The 17,500-nt window shown below is 39.0% G+C and overlaps 2 protein-coding genes across 6 annotated transcripts in view; one reads left to right on the top strand and one right to left on the bottom strand.

Annotated features, from left to right (window-relative positions):
- Nucleotides 1-4,750, bottom strand: part of LOC138015065 (WASH complex subunit 4-like) — a 38,506-nt gene extending 33,756 nt beyond the window's left edge. For both annotated transcript variants that reach the window (XR_011125478.1, XM_068861974.1), the window contains exons 1-5: nt 4,692-4,750; nt 4,480-4,619; nt 2,440-2,493; nt 1,931-1,996; nt 707-752 (exon numbers count right to left, since the gene is read on the bottom strand). Coding sequence is in view for 1 of the 2 variants with exons in the window: in XM_068861974.1 (XP_068718075.1) it covers nt 707-752; nt 1,931-1,996; nt 2,440-2,493; nt 4,480-4,619; nt 4,692-4,737 (352 nt within the window). In the remaining variant the exon portion in view is untranslated. The remainder of the gene's footprint in view (nt 1-706; nt 753-1,930; nt 1,997-2,439; nt 2,494-4,479; nt 4,620-4,691) is intronic.
- A 431-nt stretch (nt 4,751-5,181) lies between these two features.
- The window catches only part of LOC138016275 (archaemetzincin-2-like), a 13,037-nt gene continuing 718 nt past the window's right edge, over nt 5,182-17,500 (top strand). Inside the window, exons 1-7 of one of the 4 annotated variants that reach the window (XM_068863445.1) lie at nt 5,182-5,674; nt 6,766-6,876; nt 8,586-8,743; nt 9,140-9,253; nt 10,627-10,735; nt 16,426-16,508; nt 17,175-17,500. The exon at nt 17,175-17,500 is cut by the window's right edge and continues 718 nt beyond it. In XM_068863445.1, coding sequence (XP_068719546.1) covers nt 5,182-5,674; nt 6,766-6,876; nt 8,586-8,743; nt 9,140-9,253; nt 10,627-10,735; nt 16,426-16,508; nt 17,175-17,261 — 1,155 coding nt within the window. In that variant the 3' untranslated portion in view covers nt 17,262-17,500. Of the gene's footprint in view, nt 5,675-6,765; nt 6,877-8,585; nt 8,744-9,139; nt 9,254-10,591; nt 10,736-16,296; nt 16,316-16,425; nt 16,509-17,174 lie in introns of those variants that run through there. The other 3 variants (XM_068863446.1, XR_011125765.1, XR_011125766.1) reach the window with 3 other exon arrangements.

Genomic DNA, 17,500 nt, shown 5'->3' on the forward strand with positions numbered 1-17,500 from the left:
CTTCCTAGATTACACTACATGTAGCTGCTGAAAACAAAGATGGCAGGATTGTTAGTGTTTAAACAGGAAAATGCACACACATTGAAATGACAAAACAGTGTAACAATGCATAAGGCAGGTTCAAGTCATGAAGTTACAAAGTAACACGACAGCCCTGATAACCTTATATATGTTTTCCCGTGTGTGAGCAGTATTTTAACAAAGCCTGCAATCTGATTGGTACTGGGAGCAAGTGGACTTTTGTCATCTGACCTGCTTACAACCAGTGGTATTGATCATTGCATGAATAGATATTGATAATGTCACTTGCTACATTGCAATTTCTCCATGAACTATGTACGTCTAACAATAATTTATTGGTATTTAACTTTATGATTATGTTTACTTCACAACTTGCATGTTGTATATTTAAGCCTCTATCTTTCATTTGTGTTACCTATTTTCTACATGTATACTAGTTGTCTGTTCACTAGAAATCAGGAATTCTTGATGCCATTACAGCCTTAGATTGTTTTTATTATTTGCAAGCATTTCATTTTAAGTTTTCAGGTTTTTAGAATAAAAACTTAAAATGTTCTTCACCAGCCTAGGTTGGTCTTTATTTCACAGGAAAACCTGCGCTCTACATAGTATTTCTGACCTCTGGCAGAGTTTTTTCCCAATATCGACCACAGGATGGTAAATAACAATTATATTTCCAGCATACCTGCTTCCTCATAGAGTAACAGGGGGGTGAAGTACTTAGTGACAGCCTAAAAGGGTTATAAAATCATTTGAATCAACAAAACAGAAAATAACAACAACAAAAAAAAACCACATTATCATCCTTTCAAAAGAGGTAAAGGTAAAGGTCCTTATTTCGACAAGAGCGTCGTTTTGTCATTTAAGGTGGCTCAAAACAGTTTCCAACACATTCCAAGACTTAGATTTTGATGTGTCATTATAACCATTCTTCATCAGTTGATGCTACAATCATGGTATCAAAAAACTGCCCAATCACTGGTGAACACGTTGGTATTATTTTTGTGACACAATAGGTTACCATAGCAATACTATGACCTGCTAAAAACACCCTTAATTTCAGCTTTAAGCGCTTATAATTAAAAAACGGCAAAGTGAAATGTTTTCTTACAACAGAATTTTGATTAGCAGGATAAGATGTAACTTTAAAAAAATTCTGTGCATGGGGTTCAGAGCCACCTAAAATTTTCGAAAAATTAAGACGGCTCGGAACCCCATGTACAGAATTTTTTTAAACTTTGCCAAAAGTTACATATTATCCTGCTAATCAAAATTCTGTAATAAGAAAACATTTCACCGTGCCGTTTTTTAAATATAAGCACTTAAAGCTGAAATTAAGGGTGTATTTAGCAGGTCATAGTATTGCTATGGTAACCTATTGTGTCACAAAAATAATACCAACGTGTTTGCTAGTGATAGGGCAGTATTTTGATACCATAATTGTAGCATCAATTGATAAAGAGTAGTAATTATGACCCATCAAAAATCTACGTCTTGGAAAGTGCTGGAAACTGCTTTGAGCGACCTTAAATTTGCAAACGTTCGTGTAGCTGTCGGATTTTTATCAAAATTTATGCCATTATTTGCCACTTCTGAATCAGTGATTCTCGCTAGACAAGAGTATTGTCTCTAGAGATGAGTGTCGTGTCTCTCGAGACGAGACTCTTGTCTCTTTAGAAAGTAGACGAGACTGATAACATACTTTTGAGCGGTACTGTATGCCTTCCTCTCAAATCAAATTGTACATAATTTGGGCCAATTCTTGGAAGCCACAGTTTATTACCATACTGTACATGTACTGTAAACCTATATAAAAGTTGGTCAAAACTCATTCAGATCACAATATAATATCGCTGATTATCTGCGTCTCCAAAAATCCACTTAAGGCACTAATACGTAAGTTTGATACCTCATATTTCAGTTGGTCCATTTCTCGGCACAACGCAGCAAACACCATAACCACTTTGTTTAAAACCTAGACAGAAAATAATTTTGTTGACTTCAAAACAGTTTGAGCCAATATAGGAAGGACATTAGAATATCCATGTATGCCCTTCAGGTGTAATGATACAATATGATTTTGAGTAACATCTGGTCAAACTATCAAAGTGCCACACAAACACTGTATTGAACCAAGCAAGTTCATGCTAGTGATATAAAAAATTATAGCTTTGAATGCAGAGATCAATCCCAAACCATAGATCTAGATGTCTCGATTTTTGATAGCTGATGGAACAAAATTAATGATCCTTATGAAAGCCAATTTACAATTTACTTTTAATTAGATCACCATGTGTCATTGACCCCATTGTTAAAGCCTCCAATTACTTAAAATTCACCATTTCCAAGAGGTTAATAAAAAATAATGTCATAAAACTGGTCTTGCTCAAAAGAACACTATTATATAATTCAATATACCTTGTTGTCTGTTTTTATGAGTTCCAAGAGCTTGGATTGCTCATACGGCAAAATCTAGTCAAAGATGAAAAATTACACAAATAAATTAAATTGGCAGCACTAGTAGACGTGTCAATGAAGCTGCAAGTAAATAAAGCCTTTTGGTTCAAAGTTCAAAAGGCTGATAAAACACAGTGTGCTGTAATTGTTCACATTGTACCAGTAATAAAATAATTAGTACTACATTATCAATGTTTATAAGATAATGTAAATTTACTATACAAAAGCAAACAAATTGAAACTTTACACTTTGACGTTTTCAAAACATCACATTTCTTTTCAACATGGTGACTTCATTAGGTCACATAACCACATTCATCATCCAGATCAGATGGGAGAGACTCGGAAACCCAAGGAAGGTCACACAGCAGCGGTTAGGGTTGAGAGAAATCTCCCTGTGGAATAGCTAGCAGGTCTCCTTGATGTTTATGGAACTCAGGCTTCCCTTCCATCACCAATATTATTGCAACATCCAATGTTAACATGTAGCTCATGAATAGGAGCAAACGTACAACTCCCATACTAAGCCTATGTCACCGGCTTTTTACAGACATAATAAGGGAAAGGTTGTATTTACCTGGCTTATCGTGTTGGTTACCATGACGCCACCTACACTTATATCCCCACATGAAAGGCCAAGGTACTATCTTTTAGTAAAAAGGAAAATCCTCGTATTTCATCAGTACATGTACCTATTTAATAACGGTTATACACTGCAAAAGCTGTTGGCATATAAAGAGCAATTACCTCTCTCTTAACAACACAGAGGGGTCATCCAACCCCAAAATGGTGACACTACCCCCTGAATCCAGGGAGCAGGGGTGGCACCGTGTTGAGAGCACTAGCCTCCCGCCAATGTGACCTGGGTTCGATTCCCAGACTCGGCGTCATATGTGGGTTGAGTTTGTTGGTTCTCTTCTCTGCTCCCAGAGGTTTTTCTTTGGGTACTGCTCCGGTTTTCCCCTCTCCACAAAAACCAATATTTTATTTCAATTGATTTGATTCTATTTAATTTTGTTAGTGTCCCCAATTAGTGTTCTTGCGCTAAATCAATTGACTCTTAAATAAAGTTATTAATAATAATAATAATAATAATAATAATAATAATAATAATATTGTTGTTATTATCATTATTATTATTATTATTAGATGGTAGACTGACACCAAGATTAGGAACCAGAGGGGGCCATGATACATGGAAAAATTTTTGTGTGTCAACGAGATCAAGAACACGACATCCATTATACGACAATCAATAAATATGACATTATCTAAAAACCGGCGGTCGATGACCACACTTAAATGACGATTTAACACTTCTACCTTCTTATTAAACATTAGCTCAGCTCGCTTAATCACCAGACAAACTCCAAGAAAAGATGGCGATGTGAAATTTTGCACATAGCCAGTTTATTAAACTCACCTTCGCCGGCAATACGTGTTTAATGAATTTTATTTGTATTGGATTTTCAGAGTTTAATAAACCGGCTATGTGCAAAATTTCTCATAGCCATCTTTTCTCCATCATGTTGTTTGTATTGCCTTTTCGAACAGAGCACAGCACATATTTCATTCTGAATGAGGTTTGCCATTTTGTGGGTGGATTGAAGCATAAAGTTATTAATAATAATAAAAATAATAATAATAATAATAATAATAATAATAATAATAATAATAATAATAATAATAATATTATTATTATTATTATTATTATTATTATTATTATTATTAGATGGTAGACTGACACCAAGATTAGGAACCAGAGGGGGCCAATTTGCCTTGGCATTTTCTTTGATACCGTTAGCATGTGACTTTCGATTGACAGAAACAAGGAAGGTCTGTTTCACAGTTGGGTACGAACGCGTAGATCAACCCGCCCCGGTAAATCTTAATAATAATAAGTTGTATTCATGCCTTTCAATCTGTACACCCCTTCACAAAAGCCGTATGTAGACAGTGACTAATGCATAATAGCTATATTAAATATTTGATGTACAATACTTGTAAAGCGATAGGGTCCAAGGTAAAATCCCATGAATCTCCAACTGTGTCGTCCAAAGCATCTTCGATGCCTTTCAATTGCGAGGCGTACTCTTCCAAAAATTGTCCATACTTCTTCAACTGCGCTTCTCCGACGATTCCTAAAGGTAATCAAGGTCTGATTAGAGCCGCCGCAAAATTCCGTTTTTGTGTTTCACGGCGTTCACACTTACTCAATGAGCCGTCATCAAACGCATCCAAATGCCACCCTTCCTCCATCTTGAAATTGTCATGTGATAACACAGGTCACAGAAAGTTGAAAACGAAAAAAGAAATATGGGAAATATGTCTCGGACCGTCTGGGACCGTCTGGGACATACAAGATAAAAAATTAAAATATTGAGCTAATCTTTGCTAAAAGCAAATAACGGCAATAAAATTAACGCAAATTCCCTTTTTGTTCTAAACAATTCAGGCTCTGTTTATAAAATTCATCAAAAATGAAAATAAAAAGAGAAAACGAGAGGGAGAAGAGGGAGAAGAAACGTATCGCTCTTGTGAAACAGACATGAACGCTGGATGCAGAAAAAGAAAAAAAACATATCTGATTTTAAGGAAACGTTTACAAAAGTTCACTTGCGTTCCTCACTGCTCAGCTGTAACTTCAAGTACTTCCCCTTTCTCGCTGTCCCTTCTTTTGGCCTGGTTACTAAGTTCATAAAGATGGCGGCCCTGGCGCGCAAAACGTCTAGGAAAAGAAAACGTCAACGTACTGAAATTTCTTTTGCGCCAGGGTTTCACCTTCCAACGCCAAAACAAAGTCGGAACGCAGTAGGATTATCTCCTATACCTAAATTATTTGAGACAGGTTCAGAAAATGTTTATTTTACAAAAGTTCCTCACCCGACTTGTCAAGATGACTGGCTGGCGCAATACAATGAAGCAGGACAATCATTCAAAAACTTTGTGAGAACTTGTCCGTGGATTTCAGGACGTAAAGTGAAATTCGTAGTACAGAATTTTATTCCCGAGGGACGAAATCTCAAAGAAAGATACCCAAATGGAAAAATTTACATTGAGCCACTTGGAGATTTTAACCAATCTAGTTCGGATTGTAGTCCTTGTATTGATGACTTAGCCGACTTCACACAACGTTTTTATGGCTTGCCTGTTGTCATTTTACCAGTAGTGAGTATTAAACTACCGGAAAGCAAAGGTAAACAAAGTATTGGTCACAATTGCATGGATTTGCCGACAGTTCAGCCAAGAGCTTTCAGGAGAATCCTCGTTCCCGTTACAAAGGTTGCAACCTTGGGCTAGTGTGGACTATTTGCGAGCCAGCGAGCCATTTTAAAAATCTACATTTAAATATCTTAGCAAGGAAGGGGGTAAGGTACCCATCGAGAAGAAGGGGGTAGCTCTCTCAGCTATGCAGTACCCTTATTTGTAGCCTAATTCTCAGATGGCCCACACACTCTCTTCCTGAGACTGAGGTGGAGAGTGTGGTTTGCAAACAACCTGGACTACATGTACCTCAGAATCAGGCTAGTTGCATCCATGTTTTTCTTTAGTAGAAAGTGGCACAATATCTTTACACTAGGTGTAGAGATTTATCTCAATGAAATAACTTCTGAAGTTTGTTGTACTTTAGATTTATTTTTAGTACTTATCATAGAAATGAGTAATGATTTTTGTGCATCCCGAGGAGTCAACTCAGAGTTGACTGGCAAAGTACCATTTGCTCCTGAGCCAGGAGGGGGGGGGGGGGGGATTAACATATGGAGGGGGGGGGGGTTGGGTGGAAATTTTGAATTAAACCCCTAAAGGAGACCAATCTGGGTGTGGCCCAGGCTTTTTTGACCCCTAAAAGAGACCATATTTAACATGTCTATTTTTCTTTTTTTTTGCCTGCAACCCTAATGGAGACCTTCACGGCTACAGATAGACCTCTTTCATAATGGCAACCAAATAATATATTCTTTTGTTTTAATGCTAATAAGCCTTTCTAGCCTTGCTGTGACAAGCAAATTTCAAAAGAATTTTTGTTTCAAAATGAGGGAAGTAGGTCTAGTTAACATAAAGACTAAAGAATGTAAACATGGTTGCCATTTATGAAAGTGGTTTATGATGTCTCAGAACACCCTAAGTGAGACCAAAATCTGAAATTTACACCCCCTACGTGTGTTGCATATACTGCGACAAAATCTCAGCTCAGTGTACATCTACCTCCACTTTGGTGAATAATAAAGCATTTTAAAGTATATGTTGTAATATTATTAATTACATTTTGCTTAACCTGCCATGTAGGTGGTGTAGTGATGTGTGAAAAAGACCTTTCTGTAAAAGCAGGAGCAAGGAAGAGTTCTCGCGTGCATTTAAAACAGCTGCAACTCAACTACCGTTGGTCTCAAGGTACATGTGCGTATTAAAAAAGTTAACACATTTTGTCCCATTTTAAAAGTCATGGCCTAATCAGCTATAGACCATGACAACTACAATAACATTTATTGTTCATGTTTAAACTTAGTCTAAAGGTGTAACTGCTTCAGGAATACACTGTTCACATTCTCAATACTTAAGGATTCATTCATGGTCATATTCAGAGCAGAACTTTGCATTCTCATTTAGTACATTAAAAGCTGTTAAGAGGCCTTATAAATCAGTTAACAAAATTAATGCTCCAGCAGGCAGTTACATACGTACGTATGTATGTACATACATACATACATACATACATAGTTAATTGACCACTTCCCATAGGGGCTTTTCAGAACCAATGAAACGCAATACACAAAACCACAGAACACAACAACAAACGTTAAGAATCCCAACTGGCTGGGTTTTGCTAAAAGCAGGCCCGCGGCCCACGGCCCGCCACGGCCCAGCGGCCTGGCGGCCCGCAGCCCACGGCCCGCGACGGCCCGGTGGCCCGGTGGCCCGGTAGCCCAGTCCTGATTTTCCACAGTTTTTCTGTCCAGCGGTAAATCCACGCGCATGCACAGATCTGCATCGGGTTTGGGCGTGCAAAATGGATGACGGTGAGTTTGAATAAGCCATTTCCGAGATCATGTCTGCCTCCTATTCAAAGCGAGTCTAAGTGCGAAGTTTTTCTTATGAAAATTAATTTTCATTCATATGTAAAGTAGAACTAATTACCATCACAAAAACTTTGCACTTAGACTCGCTTTGAAGAGGAGGCGGATATGAACTCGGAAATGGCCTATTCGTTTACCATTTTAATCATTTGAATCCTTGTTTCTGTTTGTTGTTGTAAACAGACGAAAACAACAGAGAATGACAACGTTTTTCACTTAGCAACATGCAACGAAAGAAAGGATCGAAAAGGATTGAAATGATTATTAAAATGGTAAACGAATTCAAACTCACCGTCTTTCATTTGCGCGCCCAAACCCGATGCAAAGCTGTGCATGCGCGTGGATTTACCGCTGGACAACAAAACTGTGTGGGCCTCCGGGCCGCCGGGTCGTCGCGGGCCGTGGGCCGCAGGCCGCCGGGCCGCTGGGCCGTGGTGGGCCGTGGGCCGCGGGCCTGCTTTTAGCAAAACTCCAACTGGCTGGCAAACCAGTTGGCTATTTACAAGTGCAGCCGAGAAGTTGAACTGCATGCTGGGATTTATTAGAACTAGGGGAGCACTAGGGCTGGCGCTGTGACCTCGCCGTCCACCAGTGTGGCCCAGGATCGATTCCCTGATTCGACACCATATGTGGGTTCAGTTCTTTGGTTCTCTACTCTGCTCCTCGAGGTTTTTCCTTGGGTACTCTGGTTTTCCTCTCTCCTCAAAAAACCAACATTTGATTTGATTTGTTCTGATTTCAGTTGATTTGTTGCCTTCCACCAATGTGGCATGGGATCGATTCCTGGATTTGATGCCATATGTGGTTTGAGTTTGTTGGTTCTCTACTTTGCTCTGAGAGGTTTTCCCCCTGGATACTCCGGTTTCCCTCTCTTTAATGATGATGATGATTATTATTATAACTAGAGTGGCCATAGTTACAAAAACAATATTGCCAAGGAATTACCTCAGGTATTTGCCATCAAAATGTCAAGAAAGCTGCAATCACTTATGTAACCAACTAAATTCCTAGTATGGTGTTTTGTCCCTGTAGGCCACATACAGTTGAAGGTAGACAGCATCCATGCTCTTCTCCGTCAACATATCCCTGAGGATGCTCTCTGCTTGATTGGTCTAACAATGATGGATCTCTTTGAAGATGAGACAGACTTGTTTGTGGCTGGTCTCGCAGCAGGAAACCAAAGAGTTGCCGTAGGTATAATTATGCTGCTAAGGCGGTGTGCATTATATATGGATTCCATTGTTTACCCAAATTCTCATTTGCATTCCGTAAACAAGAGCTTCATTGTAAGGCAGCCACTGTAATAATGATTTTTAATACAGCAAATTACCAAATTTGAATATTGATCCTTGAATAATCAAGAGAGACAGGTAGCCTACACTTTGTTCAAAGGATTTTTAGCCATGTCAACATGGCTACGAAACTTATGGCAACTAAATGTCAAAGCTACACAGTATCTGAAAAGTCGAGAATAATCCAATTTGCAAGCAAAAATGGAAATTGTGCTGCTGAACATGAATTTGGTGTTTTCAAGAGCAATGTCAGACTCTCTGTTGCTATTCATACAGTTTTTACTTTAAATATAGGTGTTTAGTTTTGCAAGGTACAATCCATGTTTATCCTTTTCAACTGAACACTGGTATCAGATATGGTGCTCTAAGGAACTTGATCGTCTTGAGAAGGAAAAGATACTTTTACAGGTAAAACAACACACTGGTATGTAACTGGACATGTTATGCACATGTGAGAATGAAAAATATAATTATCAAGAAATGGAGGTTAATACTGTAGATGCATGCCGTACCTTTCTCTTCAATTTCAACATTAAATGCCGAAGGAATAAGAAAAATAGTAGTTTATTGAACTCTCTTGCAGTAACTTACTGAATTAACAGGTTATATTATAAAATGGTACATAGATGTAAATGTTTTCTCTGCACATTAAATATGATCTCTACACACTAAATTCAAAAAAGTTTAAATTGGCGCCATGTGCTTGCCTTACTTCTGTGGTTGGTAGTGTTTTAGTGTATAAAAGTAGACCTGGTCTGATTTGTGCCTTAAGGTGTAGTAACAGTTACTGAGAATGAAGAGGGTGTTTAGATTCCATTGTTTCGCGCATGTACTCCAGATATAATTTTACTCTCAGGACTACATGCAAAGGTCTCTAACCATGTTAACTAATCTATCACTTCAAGTGAAGCTATGATCTTCGCAGTTATGAACGCAATTTTTACATTGCGTAAAGAAGCCTGAAAAATTCAGGACTTCAGCAGAATCGCGAGGTCACGGGTTCAACGGAATTGCGAGGTCACGGGTTCAAAACCCGTTGAAGTCCTGAATTTTTCAGGCTTCTTAACGCAATTGTAAAAATTGCGTTCATAACTGCGAAAATCATAGCTTCACTTGATTTCATATCCGCAGTTCATTATATGATTCATTTCATATACCATTTCATCATTAATCTATCACTTCCTATCAGATCTCTTGTGTCCAAAAATGCAGGTGATGAATGTAACTTGATAGCCTGCTTCTCTTTAGTAAACATAAACAAACAGTGCATTATAGATATTTGGCATTTAACCCATTGACCCCTTGGAGTGAGACTTATTAGATTTTACTCTGTTTAACATCAGACAATTTTTACAGGTCATTGGGGAACTGTTAAGGAGTCAATGGGTTAAAGTTGAACAAATCATTTGAGGTTTTAGCAAAATTGAGTGTGAGATTGTATTTTCCTGGAAAAAAGTGGCAACTCAGTTTATTGGCCATGACATGCAAAAGTTCACCACAAATGGTAGCCGCAGTTTATGTCTCTCAATAGACCAATCTCGATATATTCAAATTCAGTCCTAAACAAAAGACGTCATCTCGAGGCTCTGGGGAATAAACTCATACAAATTCTTATATTTACTCCCCAAAGCCGCGAGATGATGCCTTTTGTTTAGGAATGATTTTTTTGATATCGAAATTGGTCTATGTTTAATTTCATGCAATAACTGTAATAAGAGCATTTGCATTTCCCTGTTTTTTTTCTAATCGTGTATCTTTTCCTCATCTCCTTCCATCATCAGCGTAGTTGCAAGTTGCTGGTGCATGAAATTGCCCATCTGATGGGTCTGGAACACTGCATCTGGTTCTCTTGTTGTATGAATGGCTCTGGACATCTCAGCGAGGACTTTGGTAAGTGGCCTCAGCAAGGACTTTGGATCAAAACAGTGAGGGGAAAGGGGCTGGTGCACACACTTATGTCCAGAAGTGCAGATAATTACAATAGATGCAAGCCTGACTTTGATATTCAACACTAAAGCCATGTTCACATTACATGTAGGCCTCAATTATGATTGAATTATAATCCAATTAAGTTTGGAATGGGTTCACATCAACTAATTACAGTACGTTATTATAATATTGGATTATAATTATTTCAAACAAACCTCAAGGGGGCTGTTTGAATTAATTACAGTGCATAATTGAACAGAATGGCAAACATGTGTCAGTATGAGCGAACGAAATTTCTAATTGCTAGATTTGGATTTGTCTTTTTCTTTTCTTGGAAGCTATCCTTGGTTCTCTTCTTGCCCCAAGCATGGTGATGATAATCGTGGCAGCTACGTGATATGGTGTCCATTTTGACTCACTGTGAAGTTACCCTGTCTATTGTATTTGAGTTTTTGCAGATGTGAACAAAAACATAATTGAATAAAATTGAATGGAGTATGATAGCTGTAATCAACGTTAAGTGTGAACACACAATTTAAGTCTCCCTTTAAGTTAAAGCATTTTCTACCTGTTTAGGCTAGCAATGAGGTAAGTGTAATGCTTATTGTTATTTTCTACTGAGAGTAACTGCAGCTGTTTATCATTACCAGAGAACTGGAGTCAAGGGAAAAGGAAAGGAAAGGAAAGGAACTTTATTTAAGTGTCTAATCATTCTAGCACTGGAGCACTCATTGGAGACACTGTAAACTGAAATTAACAAATTAATGCAAATCAAGTCAAACATAGGTTTTTGAAGAGAGGGGAAACTGGAGTACCTGAAGAAAGCCTCTCGGTGCAGAGTAGAGAACCAACAAACTCAACCCACATATGACGCCGAGTCAGGGAATCGAACCCAGGCCACATTGGTGGGAGGCGAGTGCTCTGACCACTGCGCTATCCCTGCACCCCTAGGGGACACTTTGTGATGTTAATTGTCTGTATTCCCAGATGTGAGTGATGTTCAACAAGGAGACAATTTGTGGTGCTCATCAAAATAGCCTTGCATCTAAATTAATGTCTCAGTGCACAGTTATTACTCTTCCTGTGTGTGGGTTGTGAAAGCTGGCCCAGATAGCTTAGATTATGATGTTCAAGATGGGAAGGCTCCAACTCATATACAAAGGAAATAGTCCAGGAGAATTTGTTCAAAAATTAGGTTTCGTGGGAAATTAGTTGAGAAAGCAAGCCAATAAGCTAGCCATGTTCTGGGGACCTTAGATATCAAGAAAAGTGTTGTTGCCAAGTTTGCAACCTGCTCGGATGTGTTTGAGGGGGTATTTTGTAAAATGATTTGCATCTAAACAGCTAAAATCTAACACAACACATTAGGCATGCCTCTTAGTACAAGTGAATGTATGGTTTGTTGGTCACGTGATCATTTCAACACCAAAGTGAGGCTCTATGTGGACGATTTTGATAATAGAATTTTCTCAAAGCACACCAGTCTCATAATTAAACTCTCTGTTCATTGAAAGCAATGTTAAAGCACAAATTTTATCATACTGTAAGATAATCTCAGAGTACTAGTGTCCACCATTTCGTCCATTTTTTGGATTTACTGCAAAAAGACACAGGCAACCCATCAAAAGAATTTAGATATTTGGATTCTTGCTGACGAGCACTTTACGTAATGGAATCCAGATAAAATGTAGAGAATTATAGCCTTGTTTGTTTTATATATATTATCTTACTTTATGACATGTTGAGTTTTTGTGAAATTGTATTTGTTAAAAAAATACAAGTAAGAATAAAGAAATAAGTTTAAATAGTCCAACAACAGTAAAGCAGATCCTTGAGGGAAAGCACGTGAACAGAGGAGAAGCTATTCATGGGGTGACCCTGCGAGCTCTGTTCATTCTCTACCAAAGGGCATTTTTATCTCGGCAAGATCCACTGATGGTAAACCAAATCAAGGAATATGCTAAGCAGCTTGGAAATGCTTGTGAAACGGCACCAAGAAGGAAGTACAGGAAGCTAGTGCGAGATTGATGCAAGGCATGAAGACCCTGGATGTGATTGGGAGAATGATTATATATAGACCTTCCAGAGGGAATATAGCAAGAGTCCAGAATTCCAGGTGTTCCTAGGCTACGTGCCCATGATTACGGAGATGATGATGTTCATTAGAGCGGTCCGAACAGTGGATTGGCATCTGCATTTCACATCACTGCAGTTGTTCACAAAGCACTTCTTTGCATAAATTACGATCAACTAAATTATGCAAGAATGATACCTCTTTATGTGGCTAAAATGCAAAAGTCGCAGCAGTGTTTCTCAAAGGCAACGAGGTCTATAACAAGAACCCGTATTTGCCATTTTGTGCATTGGTTGCGGCCAATGCCCTAGAGCACATTAATTGCTCAATGAAAGTCTCGGGGGGGGGGGGGGGGGGGAGGGGGGGGGAGAAGCCCGCCAACCCCCCCCACCAAGTTCTGCCACATACCTCCGGAACTTGCCCGTCTGGCAGAATAAGCAAAAGAAATGTCTGGCACAATCTTTTCAGTGAATGAAGAGAAAAACATAACACCATTAGTGAAAACTATTGAAAATTTTACTAACCCTTTCATTCAGGAGAATGACGAGTTGTACATCCTTGTTACAAAGGTTGTAGTACCCGCGAAGGTTAAGAATGGTCTTATGTGACAAAATGACATTGGCCACAAACTAACTCTTTGACAATTTTGTCAAAGATCGAATTCATTCTGGGAAGATGGGTATTTGGTAGCGAATGAAGAAGAGGAAGCTTCAGACATGAAAGACCTTAGGAAAGTAGATCAAGCTTTCTATCGACGGCCAGACAGTAGATTTACAAGAAGACCAAAACCTGTTTGCTTGAGTGTTGGTGGTATGCTAGAGAAGTCCTGAGATTGAAGTCAGAGAAGCTGTCGGAACATACGCTAGTCTACAGTGGTTCCAAGATCACTGTTTGCTGGGGACGGCGAAATGTTCCACTGCTCTGCATTGATGCCTATCCTAGAGAAGTTACCGAACAGCTCGAACGAAAGAAACAACACCTTCCAAGATGCTGCCGGAGGACCAGGGCGAAAGAATGCGGCTTTCTGTCATGGATGCTGTGGCTGAAGTGCAATATCTGGACGAGCCGGATTGGATAAATCCTGTTCGCATCTTGCAGATCAATTTAAATGTTGCATATGTGAAAAATATTAATAGTGATAATGATGAGATCCGCTTCATCTTTGATCGGAAGCAACACGCCTGAAGAAGCAAGGGGAGCATTACCGCATTACTTCTTCCATTCACATCGCCAAGGTCACAATGAAGATGCCGCTTTCTGATGTCAAAACAAAGAAAGACCTGCCGAGTACTTTGCAGAGAAAGCCATCGAGCATGCCCAATGAAATGGAACAGATGTAGTGGTAGCATACGGCTGTGAGTGCAAAGGGTCAAGAAGAGTGACGAGGAAGAAGTAGACACAAAGATCCTCTTGCATGCCGTAGATGCCTCTGCAAATGGGGAGACTAAGATCTGTATGCACTCTCCGGACACACACAGTCAAGGAGTTTTAAGATGGTGGCTGTTCCAGCTTCCACCGAATCTGGCTTCTCTGCATCAGTCTTTTTTACGAGCCCATTTTCATCTTCTAGTATAAAGTAACGACAAAGTCGGCACCATGCAATCCAGTTCTACCGTCGCGAAACGACTATGTGTGGAAATATAAAGAAGACGAGAAAATGTGGATTCCGGTGATGACTACACTGCCCCCCCCCCCCTCCCCCACATCTGATATTATCGTCCATCTTGTCAAATGCAAGTGTCTCGAGGTAAGGTGTGCTACCAATCTGTCAGTACAGGAAAGCAGGACTAAACTGCACTGATCTTTGTGGCTGTTGTGGCACAGACGACGGGCGCGAGAACATTTATAATGATACCAACAAAGATGAAGACTATGATGATGATGATAAAAAGATGATAACAGTGACCTGAGAAACGATCAGTGAAGATTATGACAAAGAATGAAGCTAAAGACCAGTTTGAAACGCGGACTTCAAATAATAGTATCATTTGTGTTTTCTCAGGACAAGTTACTGACCAAAATTTTTTCCGTTGATTTATGCACTTGGGCCATAAATTAACGGGAAACAGCTTGGTCCACAAAGGTCCAGTACGGACCGAGAAAACGAGGTTAGTAATGGAGCGTTCAACTGCCCGCAGTCTGCCACAAATGATTGGCATACCTAAAAATATGAAAAACGATTACATCTCATTGTTTTTTGAAATAGCTGCTCGCAAGATTCAAACAGTTTCACAAGTTGATTTAACAAAAACAACAAAAAAACTTGGTAGAAAATGTTGCATCCAAATTTCAAATATAGCAGGCCGTACAGTAGGCTGTATTGTAGAATACGGCAGCGTTCCAGTGAATTTTTTCAAGTGGGGGGTGTCATATAGACCATTATTTGAGGGGTCACCCAGACGGCGTACCAGCATTGTCCCTTTGGGGGTGGGGGAGGGGGGTAAGGAAGGCTCACACGTTTCACACGTTGAATTATTTTGTAATGTCCTGTTTCGTTTTGAGGTCTTTTTCTTTTTTAATCTTTGGTAATAAATTCAGGTCAAAGTTAAAAAAGCACGCTCTTGAGAAAAACTCAGTTGTTTCTTCATTAAGTTAAATAGTCTGCAAAGAAAAGTAACAGCAAATTGCTCTGACGGACGTTTTCCTGCAGGTCATGCATGTCTTGCAGTTGCGCTAAGCAAACGTTTATTCCACACACTAAGGAAGGACTGAACATGTTGTTTCCGCTTCATAATTCCTCTTTGGTTCAGTCTAATCTGATGCCAAGTCAAAAATTGTTTTGCGTTACGTTTGCACCAAAAAGTATCGCAAAAGCTGGGAGTTTACAGTGAAAGGCAAGCCAAGAGACAAAGAAAGAAAAAAATAACTTAATGACAGTCAATCGTAAAAACACTAAAATTTCTGCAGTCTCTGACTTCTATGAATAAAGGGGTCAAAAGAAAGAAATTGATCACGTGGTAGGCAATCACAAAGGTGCACGTGATCACCTTGTGTCAAAGTTCTTGTTTACATTGAATGAACAACAACCAAGAATGTTTCAGAGTTAAACAACGTCCTTTTTAGCTAAGAAACGTTCGTCTTTCCTTTTTTTTTTTGATTTTGTTGTAGTATTAAACTGAACATTTACAATTCATTTGTCGGGTCAGGAAGCCTTCTGATACACTGATACGGTCCACTAAATTAGCCAATCATAGCATGACATACGTTTTATGGTGAGCCCGTAAGGGCGAAAGGGAAACTGCAAATCGAATCAAACTTATACATAGGTTTTGGGGAAAGGAGAAAACTCTCTGAGCACAGTAGAGAACCAGCAAATTCACACCACATATAATGCTGAGACACTCTGTGGTGGGAACCTGCTAACATTTGAGCTGACACCCTTTGTATGATTGAAGTGTCTTATATCTTAGGTCATACGAACTCTCGTATGACCTAAGATATATTTCAGCACAGCCAATCTATCTTTGTAAAACTTCGCATGACTAGTATTGATACTGAAGCTGCCTTTTTGAGCCACTGAGTCACTTCGCTTTTTTTACATCTGAAATTTTGCGAATGTTCTGCTTTCTTTTTTCAGCACAGCCAATCTATCTTTGTCCTGTCGATTTACACAAGCTGCAACACCTGTGTGGCTTTGATGTTGTTGATAGATACAGAAAGGTGAGCCTGATAACAAGAGGCTTCATGAAGCCTGTGCTAGGTAGATTTCCGGTTCAAAGATCTCCTTTGGATGCCCTTTCCATGTCCCTCACGATTGCTAGTTTACCTGGGGTGGATCCATACTAATAATCATACTAGTAAGACACAGTTTGTTTTTCTTGCATGCTAATGTTCTCCAGTTTCGTATTCTCACGGTTAGACTGGATCTAGCATGAAATGGAGGCTAATGCGGGGGAAATAATTTGCATGTGAAAGGATTCCCCCGCATTAGCCTCCATTTCATACTCGATCCAAGCCAACCGTTACAATACGCAAGTGGTCTATTTGAACCGCTGTCTGGATTCCAGAGAGAGACAGCTTTTTGTAGAATGTTTTTGAATCCGTTCAATGAACTTGCAGTTCGTGTCAAGTTTTATCGGGACTAAAACCACTCAGCCTCGTCTCCTGGTTTAAAACCTGATAAAACATTCCTGCTTGTTTACTAAACAGTACTTTTAAATGTTTTTGAAAATCGATCTTTGCCAAAAAGTGAATTTAAGGTGAAATATTGCTCTTGCGCCAGAAAACCACGACTATTAAAATTAAAATTAAAAACTACAAAATAGGCTCAGAAAGAAACGCAATGTTCAGCGTTTAATTTTTTTCTTTTTCTCTCCCAATATACAGCTGTTGGAGTTTTTTAAGAAACATAATTTGACAGAGGAAGCTCAGTGGTGTGAAGCCAGACTTTTGTTCGTCTTGGATGAAGTCTGATCCAGAGAGCAATTACATTGCTGGAACGAATGATATAATTTATCAGTTGGTTTATTTATCTCTTGATATGTGACTAAATTTAATTTCAGTAATAATAATTTTACTCTTCCACGACAATTAACTTGGAATGTTTTTAGATAGAAATTCCACTGAAATATTCCTCAAGTTTGTTTGCGCGCTACTGAGTTAGAATTGTCATATTGACCTCTGACAAAGGGAGGTGCGGTGGCCTCATGGTT

Source organism: Montipora capricornis, chromosome 9 (genome assembly GCF_036669925.1).
Source record: "Montipora capricornis isolate CH-2021 chromosome 9, ASM3666992v2, whole genome shotgun sequence".
Taxonomy (NCBI): Eukaryota; Metazoa; Cnidaria; class Anthozoa; order Scleractinia; family Acroporidae; genus Montipora; species Montipora capricornis.